This window comes from Struthio camelus, chromosome 7, assembly GCF_040807025.1.
Source record: "Struthio camelus isolate bStrCam1 chromosome 7, bStrCam1.hap1, whole genome shotgun sequence".
NCBI lineage: Eukaryota > Metazoa > Chordata > Aves > Struthioniformes > Struthionidae > Struthio > Struthio camelus.
This window is the reverse complement of record NC_090948.1, coordinates 35,908,058-35,927,205: the sequence shown is the minus strand read 5'-3', so window position 1 is coordinate 35,927,205 and position 19,148 is coordinate 35,908,058. Positions and strand designations below refer to the sequence as shown.

Below are 19,148 nucleotides of genomic sequence, written 5' to 3'. Positions count from 1 at the left end.
ACTCCCCTGTTCCCTTCTTTCACTGCACTTAAGAAAAGTAGACCTAAATCCAGGAACTCTTACTCATGTAACAGAGCCTGCAGGGCTTTGAACCTGTTGAGTGTAGAGGCTGATTAGGTTGGAACCGCAGCTGCTTTTGATTTGGATGCTTCCAGTCCAGCGACTGATTTAGTGTCAGCTCTTCCACTGAAGTCCATCAGCTGTCTTGTGTCTGTGCTTTCTCTTCTGGCCTCGATGCGAGTGTGGGGAAGATGGCACAACACGGAAGGCTCCCTGCACGCCAGACCACTCTTTTCAGTATATCAGTCTTGTGTTGCCCTATTGTTGTCCACCTACCTACAAGGAGGCAGCTCTGAGGTTCAGAGACCTTCATAATCTCGGTCCAAGTGAAACAGGATCTCCTTTGTGAGCTGGATCTTTGCCATTTCGAAATGAAGGACAAATATTCATTCCAAATTGCTTGACATCTCAGGCACAAACTCAGCTGTAGACTTCTTAAAATTATTGGCAGGGTAAATGTTGGCTCGCAGATAACAGTTGTTGTATGTAAATTCATCATCTTTCTGTAAGAGGTTTTCAGTTGTGTGGCTGTGCTTCGCTGGAACCCTTCAAAGCTCAGGGGATCACTTCATCACGTCGCTGTTTCCCTCTGTTGCTTAACCTGGAGGATAATCAAGTACAGGCTTAAGAAATGGGGGAAGACAACAAAGGATAACCGAGAGTAAAGTCATCCTCCTTTCTTTCTTTGCCAGATTACCATGTGACTGCAGTCACTACCCGTGTTTTCTAATGATTGTAAACAATTTTAGGTACCATTCTGTTAGCTAGCAGTGGCACCTGACATTGAAAAGATGTTGAAAAACCCTAGTGAATAACTGAAAGAAGGCAAAAGACTTTGAAGTCTGTCTTTTATCAGATTTTTCAACAGGAAAAAGTAATTGTTTTAAGAAAAATATTGTTCATCAACCACCTGTGCCTTTTAATTAGCCTTTTTGTAGCAGGTATTTATGTTTTGTGTTCTGAAACTACTAATCTAGCGATTAGTACAGAGAAGTGAAACCTGCCAAAAGGGCTCTCCTGTTTCAGGTATTCACTTCAGGAGACCTGTTGTTGTTGCTGTTCTTGCGTACAGTCGCCGAATGCATGATGAAAATGCTGTGCTCCAATCTCAGCTGGACACTGTTACAGGGGCTTCATGCCACAAGTTTGACCTTCTTTATCAAGAATGAGGCCACCTTCAGCTTGAGGGCAGATGGGGTGCTGGAGGAAAAGGACAGGTCGCAGAGGGATTTCTTTTCCTGTCTCTTTTCCTGTCCCCTTCAAATTTGTTCTAGGCTGCTTTGCACTTTGACATGCAGGATTTGCAAAGGTGTAGTCAGCTACATGCTAAAAGCAAGTAACACAGGCACTGGTAGGAATGAGAGAGAAACCAGTTTCTTTAGCAGTTCTGATTACACCTACAGTATCCCATGGAAGAAAAGCTATTTAGCTACAAATCCATGGACCCCTGCAGAGCGTGTCCCCTTCCCCATTCAGGCCTTGCTTGATCATCCCTGGGAGCAGTGCACAAGAAGGGCAGGGCATTTTTAGCCACTGCAGTTCCCAGCCAGCTGCGAAGGACATGTGTATCCAGACTGCTGTGCGCTGAATCAGCAAAAAGAGAGCACACGTGAGTGGTTCTCCAAGGCTGCTACACAGACTGGGGAGGTGAGGAAAGTGCTCTGAGTAAACTGTATTTTTTGAGAATTATAATTAGGAAAAAGATATCTTTTGATGGGTCACGGAGTTCTCAGATATCTATCTTTTGTCCAAGATTATCTTCCAGTGAAAAGATCTACTTAGTCCAAGTAGGAAAAAGCCCTCTGAAGCTCCGCCTGTCTCTGAGAAGCATCGCGGTTAGAAAGGAAGAGTGAAATCATTCTCTCCAGCTTCCAGAGCACTGGCTGAAAGAAACCTCAATGACCCTCATATCCACTCCACACTCGAGGAAGTCAGGAGGTTCGGGTAGCAAGGGATCCTCTACATGGAGATTACCCCTGCCCATATCTTTCTTGCCAAAGCAAACAGGAGGTAGTCACTGTGCCGTACCACTGCATCCACCCCTGTGAACAGGAGCCTTCCTTGTTCTAGAGGAAATCTCTGTGCCCCTGGGTGTGGACCTTGCAGGCAGAAAGTTTGCTTACTGTGGAAGGTTGAGAAGGGATTTGATATATTTTGAGAGGGTGGTGTAAGGACAGCATGCATTAATGATAACTCTGAGGCTAAGGAACAGAACACCATTAACCTGTCAAAAAGAACAGGCAATATGTAAGTGACAGTAGCATAACAGAAGAGCATCTTTTTATTTCCCTAGTGGCAGTTTGCTATAACAGTTCCTTGCTATACTCTCCTCCTTTTCTTCTAGGATTAATTTTATACATCTCTAGCCTGAAGAAATATAAGTATGTAAGAATTAAATTAGCACAAAATAAGGCTTATTAATAGTAACCAGGGGGGAAGAAGGATGAAAAATTTTACGCTATCCTAAGATTTCCTTAAAACTGTCTTTGTGTTTCTACCTATAATTACTTTTATTTCAAAAAGTTGCACGCAAGTCTCTGCGATTCTTGTAACTGCTACTACAATATGAGACATCTCTGCAGGGGTTTTACTGTTGCATCTCCACCTCTGAGTTACAGAAATATATATGAGGAGAGAATAGTGAGTGCTTTCATATGCAGCATATTGATGTAGCTGCATAGTTGCATACAACAGTCTTCACATACATACCACAGGCTTCACCCACCTCCAGAAGCTGGTAACTGTACCCATGTAGTGTTGTTGAAGGCAGTTTCAGTAACTAACAACTAACAATGTTGTGCTCTTTTTCAACGGGAAAAAGTAATGATGGAGGGATTTTGCAGACTGTACAGGAACTTTCTGGTTTAGCAGTCTAGCTATTTTCAGTTTCTGTTTTATTCACACATCTTTGTCAATATTAAGCTCTTTCCAGAACCTGTACTCAGTCAGGACCTGAGACGGACAATCTTAATTCCAAATTCATCTGAACGTTTCTGAACGTAACAAACTGTACTTTTTAAAAACTGAAGATAAAGTGAAACTTGGGTTGTAAAGTTACACTCCACTGAGGGTCTGGATGGAGGGTTCAAAGGTGGTAGTAAACTGTCTGGTTGCTAGCAGGTAGAAATATCAAGTCCTTATCAGTTTGGCAGTGGGTCTTCACAGTCCCTACGTGGTGTGCCTGTGGTGACAGTCATGGTACAAGGCTGCAGAAGTTTCTTTGGCTGGTGTGAGCCAAGCGCCCTCGGGACTGCCTGTGCCGAGCCAGCCACGGGCCCTGGTGGGGCAGCGAGAGAAGTGGGAATTGCCCATGGCAGTGGTGGCCACAAGCCGGAGCAGCTCCGCCAGCTCTGTGTCATGTTGTGTCCCACCAGGCCCGGTCAGGAGCTGCCTCTGCAGCAAAGGCGCTGGCAATTATCACGCAAGGCAGGCACGATTCCTGGCAGCCCTGAAAGGCCTCCATGCTCCGGAAGGATTTTCTCCTGTCCTGTGCATCACATTACTTAGCTTGTTCTCCTAGGCAGTCCACATTCCCGTATTACTTAGCTTATCCTCCCAGCCAGTCAGCATTTAACACAGTGCAACACATGAATAGAAAGGTGTGATTTCTCTCTCTCGCTCTCTCTCTTTTTTTTTTTTTTTTTTTTTTAGTTTTGAGCTATACATCAGAGCCCACTATGATGCCATAAGTGCAATTACTTTACCTTTCTTGTTTATTATTAGCATGTTTGCAGAGTCAGACTGTTTGAAAGGGAGAGAGGCGATCCCGTAGGACAGTATATCATAGGAGAAACCAGGGGGAATTCTTCATTTTCTAAATGCATTGCAATCAAACTACAGGATGTACAGTGTTTGCAGTTTGGTGATTTAAAATTCTTCCCTCTTTTTTTCTGACTTCCTAACCTTTTGAGTTGCTAATTTGTAACAGTAAGGAATAGCTTGGACTACTGCAGTGAACTGTGATGAATGGCGGCATGTGTCAGAGGGGAGCTGATCTCATTTCAGATGGAAAATGTAGGTGGCTTATTGCTCAGCACAGGGTAACTGAAAGTTTCTGAAGTTCCTTGTGGTGCTGTAGATAGAGAGAGGCAGCTGAAAGGACTTTGTCTCCCCTCTGGGCAGGCATAAGCAGAAGCCACCAAGCAGCAAAGCAGGCCTCTGCTCCCCTACCCCGTTTTTGGTTGTTGTGAGACCCCAAAGGAAGGCACAAGCCCTGCCTGAGAGGGTCCAGGCCACTGCAGGCAGTGCATAGGGATCAGGGGAAAAGAGCAGTCCACAATGTTGTGAAGTATGGAAAGACTGCCAGTGTCCAATCTGTCACGCTTTGGGCTACATACAGTTTCAGAAAGAAGGACTTGCGTTAGTTCATAATCCTACAAACGTTTATTGTGTCGTTTTAAGTTCTTATTCTCACAAGTTATATTTCATATTCCCTGCAGAATATTTTAACTCGTAAGCTGGATGAAAAATGATCTCCCTGTTGAGGGGTCTACCAGACATTAGAAGGACATTATCCTGCATTTGATATTTCAGCGGAGGGGGCAAGGAACACTCCAGTAGACATTCCAGAGCTGAACCACATTTTTAGGGCAACTTTTTGAACCTATTTCAGATTTGTTACCTCAGGAAAACATCTTCAAAAGTTTCCTGATTTACTATTCTATCTTAAGAACAAAGAGAGAAGTATATAGAAGATTAAACAGATCAAAATAGATTGAAGAGACAGCAGATGCTTTTGATTTACTGAAGAATGCAGGACCTCACATTTGGTGGCTATATTGTTTGCCAATACCAGAATTTTAGTGTTAATAACCTACACCCAAGCTGCACATATTATGAAGCTTTATTTTTATTTCTAGTTTCTTCTGACAAGTACAAACGACTCGGGTTTCAGTTGCTTGCTTCGTATTTTGTCATCAGAAACCTTAATGACAATGTTGTCTGAGGTTTATTCTCAGTTTATGTTCTTAATTGTCACAAATGCATGCTGAGAGATGGTAAGGGGCAATACATGTGACACACTACGTATAATTCATTAAGCCTTGGCCCAGTGCAGTATTAGCTGAAAACAAGTTGTTTGCCCTAAGCTTCAGCCAGCAATTATTCAAGCATTCTAATAATGCTTCTCTCATCTGTGCTGGCGTCAGGACTTTCAGCTAGCAGAATTATTGCTTCATATTGTCCACTACTAGTAAAAGCTCAAATCACTAAATGGGAAGATTCAGTTCTGAGTAGAAACCTGTTCCCTCTCTTTTTTCCCCTTTGTTTCCCTGCATCATTTCCCTGAGGTGTGTTAGGGCTGCGTAAGACTAAACATGCTTTTTCTTCTTTGTCCCTTTTTATGAACTGTCTGAATAGGTCAGTACAGTATGACTAAAACTGCATCCTTCTTCCTAGAGAATGAGTACACACTGCTTCTGCAGTGCTCTTTTCCTAGGAAAGAGGAACTGAATTTCTTCATCCATAAGGACAGATACTTCACTGCATGTAGAGTTTCATTTCCTTGTTTCCTTTTGTTCCGTTCGTTATTTCAGCTGTGTGACATCCTCTGCTTAGTTTGTTCTCCTAACAAACTGTGCCTTAAGTGATCACGTCCTTTATGCATCCATCTCTTCCTGATGTGAACTTGCTGCCTTTTTTCAACCAAATATAACTCAGGATTTCAAGGTCCCAAAGACATGAAGTTTATGTGCTTTTTGTAAAGGCAGATGATCAAATGGAGACGAGACAGGTTGCTAGCTCTCCAGCTTGTGGAAGTGAGCTCAGTCCTTAGTAGATGCAGGAGAGTTTCCACAGGAGAACGGCATTGTGAGCTCCCGGCCGGGTGCTCAGGGAGCCATGAGAGACGCCTGCATGGGGAACAGTTTCTTTTGCCTTCAGTACTACCCGGAAATGCAAAGGTCGTCTGAGGACGACTCCTTTTGACTGTGAAACTGAGTTTGTTTGTTTGTTTTTTCCCTGTTGCAAGCAAGTAGTGTGACCTAAATCTTAACTGCTGAGTAGAGGTCATCTCTTTCGGAGTCGAGATGTGGATCTTCCAGTGCTCATATGTGCAATTTAGAACCTACTCTCCTTCATTTAAGGTAACAGGAGTTTTGAAAAATCGCACTGGTGCAGGATTAATCCAAACTACATGTCCTTATGTGGTTAAACTCCCCTATGCTGTACTAAGTTGGTATAGTTTGCTGTCAAGATGAATGAGAACCAGACTCCTAATATGTATTAGTTTTACCTTTGGTAACCATATCCCTTCCTCTTCCGCTCTTTCATTTGTACTTAGTAAAGGCATTTCTTCTTTTAGTCTGTGCATAATGCTAGTAAATTATTTTGACATAATAAGACTTCTCCTGGGTGAAGGGCAGGAAGGTCTATTAGACTGAGTTAACCTCTCTGTCCATCAACCTCAGCAAGTAGAAAAGGGTGGTTCTTTGTTCTGAATTACCTGGACTACGCTTTACTTGACGAGATGAAAGGTATTTCCTGTACTGGTTTTATCAGGAAAGTCGAATACATCTCTTTTTCTCCCCCTGCCACACTAACATCTCTTCTCCTAGAAAGAGAGAAAAAGGAGAAAATTTGTCTTCATAATTGTTTTTCTCCTCTTTCTTCTGTTCTCTTTATGGCTGATACAATAATATATTGACCCTGTATTATATCCAGTGTCAGCTCCCAGTCAAATAGAATTAATTCTTTTTTGAAAACCAACTTACAAATTGCATGTTAAGTGATGGGATGGTTCTGCATCCCTGGCAGGATTAGATGGAGTATAGCTTTTATCTAATGTTTTAAGCGTCTTTTTGTTTTATTTTGTTTTTAAAGAAGGGAGGAGCTACCCAGGAATTGTAATGAGTTTGGTACTACCCTAGTGATCATTAATACTGGAGAAAGAACTCTGCTGTTTCTCCTTGCTAAAATGTATTTTTCCTGTGTGATAATATTAAATTAGTGCTTTCTAGTAGCTGTGTGTTAGCTTTGTAGTGATGTTGCTTGTGAATGAAAATGTAGCATACTGGATTAGATATTCAATTTACTATTAAACTATGAGTCAGCTTGTCACGCCTGAGTAGAGTGGGGGGTTTTTTGGTTTGTTTGTTTTAGAGCTGGTTTTCTATCGTTCCACTCACCTGCAGTTTTGAGGGAGTGGTTTTAAATGGTCTGTTGGCTAGGTAAGACACTTCTACCGTACTCCCGGGCCTCTCTGATTCAGCCATAGGACAGATGCTCACTAAAATTTACCACTTCCTACCCAGTCATGGGTCGTTGCCCCTGAATACACAGAAGTGTGTTCTTTAAAACTGTCTGTCTTCATACTGTTGCTACGTGCTCTATATAAGTCCTTTTCCTTGGCTCCATATGATCAAATGTATACAGAATGTGGCCTTCATACACGCAAGATAAAGGATTCATCAGAGCATGAAGAAACATCCTAGCCACATCTTGTTAAAAAGTGTTTTTGTGTTTGCATGCGCAATGGTTATGTAAGTGTCCTCAATGTGCAGCGTAGTTACATGCTACTGTCCTGCTAAGCGTGATTTAGCAAAATATGTACACATATTTACAGTCTCACTCGAAGTAAAGTACTATAATGTTGATAAGAGGAACAAATTGAGTAGAGGAAATTACAGTGATGTAACTACGAAACCAAGGTGCTTAAGAGGTTTTTGGAGTTTACTGATAATGATCAGAAGTAAATAGCCTCGGCCCCTTGTTGCTTTTGAAGCAGAGCTACATATATAGTGGTTTTATTTACTTTTCATGTCTGCCTGCATAGGTAATGAAGTTATGAGGTAGGAATCCTTATTATTACATGTTCAGAAACAACGCTAGCTAAATGAAATTGGTAGGGTTTAGTGAATAAAGTTCCAGAAAAGTAACTCTTCTTATACAAAAGCTGAGAACTGAGGTGCACTCACGATGTCTCGTTTTGTAACTCCAACCACAGCTTGAAGGTTTGTCATCTTAATGTAAATGGCATGATATTAGGCCTGTAATTCACAGGTGTCGATAGACACAGCTTCCCTGTGCTTTCGTGTTGTTTTTGCAAAGTGGATATAATCCCTTTTGTAAGCAAACTGATCATGGAGCTCATAGGAGAATTGTGTATGGATATTTATTTTCATGGGTTTTTTTTCTTCCACAGAATGATATTACACCATTACATGTTGCATCGAAGAGAGGCAATGCAAATATGGTCAAACTCCTACTTGATCGAGGGGCTAAAATTGATGCCAAAACAAGGGTAAGCTTAAGTATGAATACTATATCTTTGTGGGAATTATTGCTTCCATTAGGTGGTGTACAGCTGAAATCATTCATATTCCAGGTGGGCTACATAACTATACCGCATTTCTTTTTTTATCAGATGATTGCAGCAGGATGCTAACAATTTACTTCTCATAAAACAGTCTGTGAAACCGTATGCGTGGCAAGGCTCAGAACCAACAATTTTATTTGTTCTCTTTACAGCATTTAATTTGGAGCTATGTCTAGCTACTTGGGGTAGGAATGAATATACTGAAAAGCTAAAAGCCAAGAATTCAGTTCAGATCTTTCAGAATCTGAACGTTAAAAGAACCTTCAACCCCAGCGCGTTTGCGTTTCTTTACGCACACAGCAGTCTCACACAGCGCAACACTGCTGATGAGTCTCACCTCTCCTGCCAGGGCTGTGTGGCAGAATGAGAAGGCAGCTCAATCTGCTTGTCTGACTCAGTGCTTAGCTGCTGAGTTGGATCTGTCAGCGAATGTTTCAGACGTTGTGATGGTTTCCATCAGGTCGGCACCTGACTTGAGATGCTGAGTGGCCTAGAAGCTTAATGCATACAGTTATATCTAATTTTTGTAGTTAAAATCTGATCAAACCAGTTCAGGGATGTTTTATTTGCTTACATAGTGACAAAAAGAGGAGGAGGAGGAGGAAGTTTGAAAGTGTAATAGTAAACTTAAAACTAGTACTGCTGTGGTCTGCCACAGCAGTTTTTGTAACATGTTCCTGTGCGTGTGAGGGTGATCTTCAGGACTGAACAGAAGAGATGGCCGCAGTCGACAGTACAGACTACGCTTGACCAGAATTGGAGTTTTTTTCATGTTGCAGGCTTTGTCTCACCTTTGAGCTTTCTACTGCGATAGTTTCTTAGAAGCACTTTGCTCCCAGTCAGGGGTAGCATCAGTGCCTGTGTTTGGTTTGCATGTGGGATGTGGCCATTCTTTTGAGTAACTTTCTTTTCTTTCTTTCCCTCCTTTGCTTTCTCCCCTCTTTTTTCATACAAAGAGGTTGGACTTATGACCTTTTTCACACACTTGCTAAAATACTTGCAATCTATTTACTATTGTCTATAAACTTTGTTTCTTATTTAATTTTGAGGAATTCAGCCTTTTGCTTGTGCGTCTAGTGATATTTTATTGGTATTTTTTTCTCTCCTAGGCATATGTCCATGCCCAAAGTAGCTTCCTGAGGCACATTTATGTGTGTGTGTGTATACATATGTATGTGCTTTGCAGGAAGGGAAAGATGGGTTTTAATAAGCATGTCTTTAAGTTTGCCTTATTGGTAATACTGGCTTTGTCATCTGAAGCTGACGACTGCTTTTCCTGTTGCTTCCTGTTGCCCTGGATCATCCCCAAAGGTCCCTTCCAACCTCAACTGTTCTGTGATTCTGTGATTTCTCCTTTCTGGACTAAAATACCAGCCTCCTACATGCTGTGTTGGGACTGCCAGCCTGAGGGGGAAAGTGTACGTATCCTGTCACGTCATGAACATGGGCCTGCCATGCGGTGTGGAGGGCTGTGTTTTGGTGATATGGCAGCTGTGCATTTGGTTACGTCAGAGAGGAAGGGCCATGCCAAGCTGGTTCTTTATTTCCTTTCTACAAGTATTTATATGGCCCACTGCAGCCAAAACGCAGGGGACCATTACTTCAAACAGTGGGAGTCCAAATTGTCCTTATCCTGTCGTCACTATCTGTTTCATTTTCTGTATCACAGATGTCAGTCAGACCTTAGAATAACTAAGCTTGGTACCTAAAAATACTAGCCGGGATGGAAGTAGGATTCAGGAAGAGGGCAAAAGAGTTAGCAGTTCCCGAGTCTGGCAGAGCTTCCCTGAGGCAAAAGGCAATGGATGAGCCTAGTTCAGGAAGCTTTTATTTCTTCTCTGGCTCACCCCAGAAACTGCCCATTTCCCCAAACACCCCCGCTCCCTGTAAGTCGGCCCATATTTGCCTAACTTCTGCTGGTGCCATTCTTGTGTCCCTCGCTGTTGCACTTCTCTGGCATTACCAGAGGCATCGTTTTCTGGCAGTTGGTGACTAAGTGGATGTTTTGCTGCTGGAGGCGCTGACTCATCCTGGCAAGGGTTTAGGAGCCATGGTCTGTGCAGCGTGTGCTCTGCAGGGGAAGGCCTGCGCTCACCAAATGGGACGGTTAGCAGCATGAGCCAGGCTGAGGGAAGGATATCACTGGAGTAGACCGGGAAGGATTTCAAATCAGTAGGAGAAGCAGCAGAAGGATGAGAGTAATGTGTTGTTAGAGGAAAAAACAACACTGTTTCAGGAGTGTCTGCGTAGTTCTCATATTGAATAGCAAATATGAATTATTGTGAATAGTTATAATACATGCTCTTGCCAAAGCTTTCTGTTATTCTACCTAACATGATGTTATTTTCCAAGGCAGAACAATTCAGGTATGTCAACTTTGCGGTCATTTCATTTTTTCTTAAGCATCACACTTTTTTTAATGTCCCAGGCATAGAGAGGCCCTATGAAAATACAGACAAAGGCTTCAGCCATATTCTTTTGCAGCAGTATAACCACTCCTGAATGTGTTGAAAGGCAGAGAAAAGCCGAGGCTGTATTTTCTGATACGTGTGCCAAGTCGTGGATATGAGCTGGATTCCCAGTCTGAGCCCAGCCTTGCAGCGTTCTGTGAGGGCAGGTGCACGTGCTGGATGCGCCCAAAACTTCACGTGCTTTGAAAGAATGACCTGCTTTGCTAAGGTGGATACATAATGATGGGATTTGCGTGTGAAGTTAATGAGCTCCTATTAGCAGACTTGTAAACATAAATGAGGTCTCTCCAGAAATGTTGAGAGAAGAGCAGAATTCTGTAGATGTGTTTGCTTTGATTAACGATCTTTGTCGTGGACACTGTGATACTGTTTAATATGAATGTTGGTTCGGGAGTACAAAATTCCTCCTTAAAGGTGAATGGCAAAGATTCTGTACCCATATAAAAGGACAAAAATACTTGAACATTGCTTGTCTTTCTTGTTCAGAGACAGAAATTCCTGAGCCTTTGTTTCTTCCTTATCAGTTCTGTGATTCACCTTTAAATGAGCCTGTGGAAGGTTATGCATTATTGACCAAACACTGACATCAGCCACTCTGATTCCTAAATGGGACAGATTTAGCTATTCAGGTGTCATTTTGTGATCTGCGCATGCAGTCCATTCTCTGTATGTGGTACTGGAAACGTGCTGCATGTAATATCTGCTTTCCTTCTTTGCAAACATACGTGTTTGATAGATAAATTCAAATCAAATCTTTCCCAAGCATTAAATTAGTTGGGATAATAATTTCTTTTCCTTAGTCATTTCCCATGAGCATTTGCATTTGCGGCTGGCACGTGGTCTTGGAAACTGCAGTGCTAAAGTACTGTACAAAAGGTTAACTAGAAGGGCTAAATCCTCATCCTGTTAAAATTATTATAGCAGACGCGGACTCCAAATTTCTCTGTACTCATTAGGACTAGGATTTGATGGGAACCATAAGCATTGTTCCTCACCTGCAAACTGTTGGGGACTCAGATGGCATGTAAGCATATGAGGTTATTTCAAAAATGTTCTTACAGTTATTTTGAGGTTTAGCTATCTTTATTTTTTTTCCTTTTAGTTCTTGCTTATGTTGCGTTGTTTATTTTAACTAGCTGCTTGTCTTCTGCCTGTACCTTTTTCTGTGTAATATGTGGCAGCTGGCGTTTTTGTACTGAATTCTTAAGTGTGCTCCTCAGTAACTAACCGCGCAAAACCCTACCTGTGTGTTGCCTTTGTCCATCCAGGGCAACCTTTACCATTTAGGTTTTTAAGTAACATTCTAAGCAAAAACTTACTAATGCCTCATGTAAAATGTTTATTGAATGTTGCCCTGCCGTCTTTTTTCTGTCTTCCAGAAAAGATTTTAACAATAAAGCATAATTAGAGAGGTTGATTAAATTAGCTTGATTTGCTCTGGCTGTCTAATACTGCATATGCCAAAGTGAATTTGTGTCTGAAGCAGGCAGAGCAAGCACATTTTACCCTGGATTAACAATAAGTATTTATAATCTTCATTCTACTGATTTTTGCAACTAAATAAAAGGCCAGCACTTGTATCTCTGTGAAAACATGTGTGATATGCTCTTTTAAGATGCATCAGACCACACATAAGCTTCTTCAGAGAACCCACATGTATTAAGATATAAAATAAAGACAGGAATAATGCTGAATTGGCACTGTAAGAGCATTTTGCACGTGCGGGAAAAGCAGACCTCATTTGTTCTCCTCCTGTACCAACGAGGCACCTTGCAATAGTGCCAGTGAAGTGTTCAGGAGATGTAGAGCCTGGAGAGACCAGAGGACTCAAAGCCATGCTGGGCTGAAGCATGTGCACAGAGACTCCCTAAGCAGCCCCTGTGCAGAAGACTTCTTCGCCCTCCGGCTCTGGGAGAGCCTGGCGCACGCCTGCTGAGCCCCTGAGCAGGCTCTGGGGTTTGGCTCGCAGTCTGCCAAGCTTTTGCTTAATATTTGCATCACAGTCAATTTTTTAGTGAGCAGAGGTTAGCTGGGGTTGGCTTGGTTCCCCAGGCTCGCACTTAATTTCATCCCTTAGGGGCTGGGACAAAGCAGAGACTTGCTGGTGTGCAAGAGCTGCAGCTGCTGGGGTGGCTGGTGCCACCGCCCCGGGGGCCTGCTGCACAAGGAGAATGCTGGAGGTCTTTTTAGGGGGAAGGGGCAGCATGGGGAGGTTGATCCGTGCTGCTCGGGCTCTCTTACAGCCACATGCAGTGTTGGGGAAACGCACCTCTGCTTCCAGGGAGCAGGAACTGGAGCAGGGCACCCAGCGGTGCACCTCCAAGCACAGCCAGTTGTGACCCTGTGCAGCAACAACAGAGAGTTACTCCAGATCCGCGTTGCAACGAGGATCAGAAACACGGATTTCGTGCATTTGGAGCGTGCGTGCATTTGTTATCTTTAAATAAAAACCAAAGAAAGAGCAGCGGCCCCAGAGATGGTGTGCAACATGCTTATGGAAAGCCTGAGTCTAAGCAAAATTCCTCCTTTTGTCCTTCCGGCTTAGCTCTAGCTGCTCTGAGGCCCTCTGGAGGGATAGATAATACAGTTGATATGATTTATCATGTCAGCACATACTTAGAGAGTCCTTAATCTGCAGATTATTGTCATAATCATTTGTAATGGTTTTTCTGAGCCACTGCAGACTATCGTATTAAGGCAAGTTTGCTTCCTAATACATGTAATATTTTTTATGCTTCACATAGTATGTTGTATATGCACAGTAAATAAGCAACTAGAAAAATCTTCTGACAAAATTGATAGTCTTTCTGAGTGCAGAGCAGCTTCTTTTAATCTCAAAATCTCTTTTTTAACAAAACTTAACTATACATTTTGAACAATACAACTTTATTTTGTATAGCATCATTTCAGCAAGATGCCCTTCCCTGTACTTCATGGACTAAAATAACAGAAGGAAGCAGAAATGTCAATAGCATCACTTACAGAGATCCCCGTAAGAACGTTGTGGGCCAAACTGTGTTCATCTTGCACGAACAAATGGCTCCTTGAGTCCTGATCAAATTAAATCTAAACAATATCTTGCCTTCATCTACATCAAAATTAGATGCATTAGTTTAAGCAAAAGTACTTGCACAAATGAACCACACAACATTTAAGTGAGTGTGTTAGAAAAATTAGATCACTTTCTGGCTACTGTATTTCATAGGCATATTAGGAGGGGGCAGGAAAGGAGGAGCAGAAGAGCATAAAGCTCTTGCAATCACTCTCTCCCTCTCCGCACCTGCTCTCTACACTTTAAGTCTTAAGTTGATGTTCTAGCACAGGGTAAAGGGTTAGGAAATATCAGGGAAGAGTACTGTAGTTAAGCATGGGAAATATTTCTAAGCAGGTATCCTAATGGTACATTCTACCGTATATGGAGAGGGCGCATGTGCGTATGAATTAGTGAGCACAGGACATGTATGTGAAGGAATTTTATTCATTTAATAAAAATGCTGTAACATATTATATATATAAATATAAAGCAATGCATGTTTTTCTGAGAGTACTGGAAGACACTGGAAGAAGGCCCCTTCCTCAATGACTTGTATTTAAAAAACTAATAAGTAGTTTTCTCCTTGTATATTTGTTTCAGTCTTTGTTATAAGGGCTCCTTCTCCACCGTATTTAGTGAAAATGCAGTGTTGTTACTGTGTGACTGTATCTCCCACATATTTATTTTGATGGTAACAAAGCAAAGGTTTAGTCTTACTGAGTCTGAAAACATTAATTTTTCTTCCTTACTTTTCTCGAGGCCATGACTTTGCCATTTGTAACAAGCATAACGTCACATGGGGTTGAAAAACTCAATGTGATTTTACTCACAGTTACTCAAGACGTATGTGCTATCTTTCATCGTAGTACTCAGTGTTTAAGACATTACTTGAGCATTGTAAACAGTGTACAGGTCAAAGAATAGTCAAATACATTTGAAACAATTCTGTTAATGTTAAAAGGTTGTCTTCCTCTTATTTAAGGAATATGTTTCTAATATAGTGATAACTATTACTAAGCAAATAGATATATAATAGAAACTCAGAACTATTCTGAAGAGGTGTTGAATATAGACTGATGCTCTAGACCAGTCATCTCACCGGAAGTCACATACGTACTGTCTACTCAGAAGTTATTCCAACATACTTTTACCATCTGGGGTTAAAACGGTTTTCTCAGCTGCTGCACACCTGTCAGAATTGATGTAATTAAAAAAAAAAAAAACAGGCTAAGTTAGAAAGATTTCTTTTTCAAATAGAAGTAATATCCACTGACTTTGATGCATACTGACAAATGAAAGACTCAGTTTTCTCAAAGGTGTACAGGCAAAAAGTAGCTGATGTACAGTCTCCTCATTTTCTTGTATATGCATTTACCATTGTAACATGTGCAAGTTAAGACTGTGGAAGTAGCCCACTGCACAAGCACCAATCTCATATGATTATGTGTAGAACCAAACGCTCTGCCCATTTGAGTAAACAGGTTCAGCCGCTCAACAGCATAAGAGCTGCATCCTGCAGAAATGAATTAGTTTGTCAGAACACGTTAGGCCTTTATAAAAGTGCAGGAGATTTTAGTGTGCCTGAAACTAATCACTTATAATGCTTGTTTCTCACAGGATGGGTTGACCCCTCTCCACTGTGGAGCAAGAAGTGGCCATGAACAGGTTGTAGAAATGCTACTGGATCGTGGTGCCCCTATTCTTTCCAAAACCAAGGTGACTGATACTGTTCTCTTCTCTGCTGGGATAATCCTTGTACTTTTTTTTTTAAATGTAATTATGCAGGTTTCACATAGCTAAGGGTTTGACAATAACTTTCCTATTTCATAGTTATTTAAAGAAACTGTGTGGGAGAGCGCCAAAGTGAATGTCGTATGTAGTGCACGTCTGCATATGTAAAATGCATTAAATTGAGACACGCAAGAAAATCAGACCAGAAAGCAACCAGAAAGGCATGTATAATAACACTATCCCTCAAAATTTCAGTAGCTAGAAAATGTCTATTTCTACCCTGGAATAAATACGCGGTGATTGCAATATATCTCCAGCTTGCACCAAAATTACCCTAAGGCTATAGTAGAGATAAGAGATAAAAATAGAGTAATGTCTCTTTGCAGAGGCAGCTCGTATTTCCTTAGGAGTTAAACTGATTACCGGTTTCTCCCCTTTCTATCTCTCTACAGCTTATCACATAACGTTCTTCATGGGAATTTCAAATCACCTGCACTAGGGCAGGCAGATTGCTTCCGACCCAAGGGTTGGCATTAAGCAAACACTTGCCAGAGCTCTTCTGGTGGTGATCCCTCATGTACCGGTTATTGCTGAATTTAAATCTCAGTGCAGCGGTCTACTTTGTAGCACCACTACAGTCCAGGACTTTCCCTCTCAGGGTTGACAGTTGGGTTATGCAGTTTGTTGAGCTTCTTTCCCAAGATACCCTCAACCATATTTTTCCTCTCAGTCTGTTAAAAAAAAATACATTTCCTGCAATATTTCTTGTTTCCTTCTGTTATTTCTTTTCTGTCTTCTGTCATCCTGCCCTATTCTGTCTCAGTGCCCTTCTATATTCGATTTTCTCCTCCCTCCCTCCCTTTTATTTTTTTTTCCTCACTGGAATATATTTAGCATTTGTTTGGGGGGGGGGGGGTTGGCACCAGCATTCCTCTGCTGCCTGAGTCACTGGCAAGTGCTGTCAGGGGTAATCTGACGGACAGGATCCGCCTATCCTCTGCATGTGGGGTTTCCACAGAACTCCCACAGCCCTTGTTTGCAACCTTGACAAGTGGAGGGAGAGAGCGAGGAGCTGCCCAGGAGCAACCAGGGCCACGTTTCCCCGCTGCTGCCCCTCTCATCGCCTGGAGTTGTACTCCAGTGAGTCAGGCTGTTCCACCTTTCGGCGGGCTGCCCCACTCTCTGCTGCCTCTGTTAATTACTCAAAGGAAAAAACGTGAACCTCATTGCTTTGGTTTCCACCATCGTAACGGAGGGCCTCCCTTAAGGAACTATGCTTTTTCACCACACATTTTGAATCGCCAGGTATTATCCCTAAACTTATTATTATTCCTAAACAGCCATTAAAGTCCTGTGGTTCTTGAATTTCTTCCCCTTTCTGAAGGGATTCACACAGGTCAACAAGCCTTCCCTGGAGTTCATTAGCTAAAATCAGACAGAACCTATCAGAAAGATCAGAACGTGACTTACTGGATTTGAAAACGCAGGGCCAAAAGATGTGCTTTGGACGTTGCCCTGAAGAGGCTTTGGTAACCATCTGCAGCAGATTGGTGCTAGACAAGCTCCTCTCTTGAGGAGGAGGAACTACCTTATGTGTTAGAAAAGGAATAGAAGAAAGCGCAAAGCTTCCTAAGTTTCCCTCTGATATGTTAATTCTGCTATTTTCAGGAGGTAACCTAAGAGGTAGAAGTACCTTTGAATGACACTAATGAATCCATTCATTTGGCACTAAGCTGTAGTCCTGTCCTCTGGAAAAAATATGTGGCTCTGTTCTCAAAATCAAATCACATTTTACTGAAAATAGGGACCCATCATTGAACGAATTTGAACCTCACAAAGTTTTCTAGTGGGATAAAAATTCTTTCAGAAGAATAACCAAAGTCTGGAGTTTAATACATCAAGATATTCTTGTTATTTCCTGCTACAGATTGTTTAGTATGGTGCTGGCCCTTTTTCATACTGGAATAACCTTAAGTTTATCCTCAGAGAAGCAGAGAGCTAATGGAATGAAGCAAAAGAAACCTGCGTTCTAGTCCTGAGTATGTCCGTGATTTGCTATGTGACATACGACATCTCTATGTATCAGTTTCCATATTTTTTAATTACTGGTTTTGTAGGCTTGTTTGACTTTTTTTTTTTTTTTTTTTAAGAGTTAATGACACTTCCCCTAATCAAAGTCCTCAACACAGCTACAAGATAAGCTATGCATCGCTGATCACCATTTTGTCTGTGCCCAGGCAGCTGTTTGATACCGTTAAATCTCTGTGGTCCTCTTCTGATTTTCTTTAAGGAATAGGCGTGAGCATCAACCTCTTGGATTCCTTTTAAGCTTCTTCACCTTTTGATATTCTATTGGCACTTCTCATAAAAAACAGTAATATAACAGTGTTTGTCTAGTGGCTTCATTTGCAGTACTAAGTCACATCTTATAGAATCTAGTGGATTGTCTCTCACAGCATGAGATGGGAAGGGAGAATATTGTCATTACCTAATATCTTAATGCTAACAGTGGGAAGACAATGGCATTGAATTATCACATGATTTCTGTAAGATTGCAGAGTCTGTTCTTCTGTAACAGAACGAAGCCTGTTTTCAGTCATAACGAAAGGCAATACTCCCTACTGTTGATCAACTTCTTTACCATCTCGTCTTGTCTCTTGCTCTTTTGTGTAAAGCCTGGCTACCTGCTGTATTTTGCTCATCCACAAAAGATTTTTGTCAAGCATCCTTCTGGCTTTCCCCTATTGATGTGTGACTGCTCTGCTGCTTCCCTTCTTTTCCATCAGTGTCAGCCTCCTTCATACGAGTTTCTCTCATGAGGGAGTCCTGATCTTTTGCTCAATTTTTTACTCTGTTAATCAGTGTGATTCATTAGCTATTATCATTAAATAAATGACACTTTTCATCTGAAGGATATTTATTCTAAAAATGGGACAAAACAGTATATGAAATGACTTCATGATTTTTTACTAGCACCTTAAAAGCTTAGAATACTTCTCTTTGCATTATCAGTTCATAAACTGTTAATGTGAGGGCTTAGTGACTAACGGAAATTAACCTTATTTTTTTTATGTTACTATTAAGCTACACTAGAAGACAGTGAAAATATTGAAAATGTTTTGCCAGTATCAGGCTTCCATGTAGATAATTGCTGTAGTAGTCTTTGGGAATGGGAGAAAGGCTAACCCAAGCCAACATAAATCAGAGATGAGATGCCTGGGAGATAGACTTACTCGAAAGATATAACTGTGTCCAAGAATTTCTGCTTTTCAACACTGAATGTAAACTGCTTTCAAATTATGACAGTATTAGCCTGCTTGTTTTCACCGTCCTTCTTCCATGTTACTTTAAAAAACGAGTTTACTGTTTATTTCCACCTTTATTTTGAACGTTTGTCATTACTGTTATAATATGGCTGTGCACGAAGGGAAAAGAAAGAAATCATCTGCTTCAGAAGGCCTGGGATTTCAGCTGTTAAGTGTTTACACTGATGCTTTGCCTATGCTAACCATGGTCACACGAGGGCACTACATCTGTG

The 19,148-nt window shown here is 41.6% G+C and overlaps 1 protein-coding gene across 17 annotated transcripts in view; it reads left to right on the top strand.

Annotated features, from left to right (window-relative positions):
- The window catches only part of ANK3 (ankyrin 3), a 373,731-nt gene that overhangs the window by 242,462 nt on the left and 112,121 nt on the right, over window positions 1-19,148 (top strand). For all 17 annotated transcript variants that reach the window (XM_068950763.1, XM_068950768.1, XM_068950765.1 and 14 more), the window contains 2 exons: window positions 8,201-8,299; window positions 15,497-15,595. In XM_068950763.1, coding sequence (XP_068806864.1) covers window positions 8,201-8,299; window positions 15,497-15,595 — 198 coding nt within the window. The remainder of the gene's footprint in view (window positions 1-8,200; window positions 8,300-15,496; window positions 15,596-19,148) is intronic.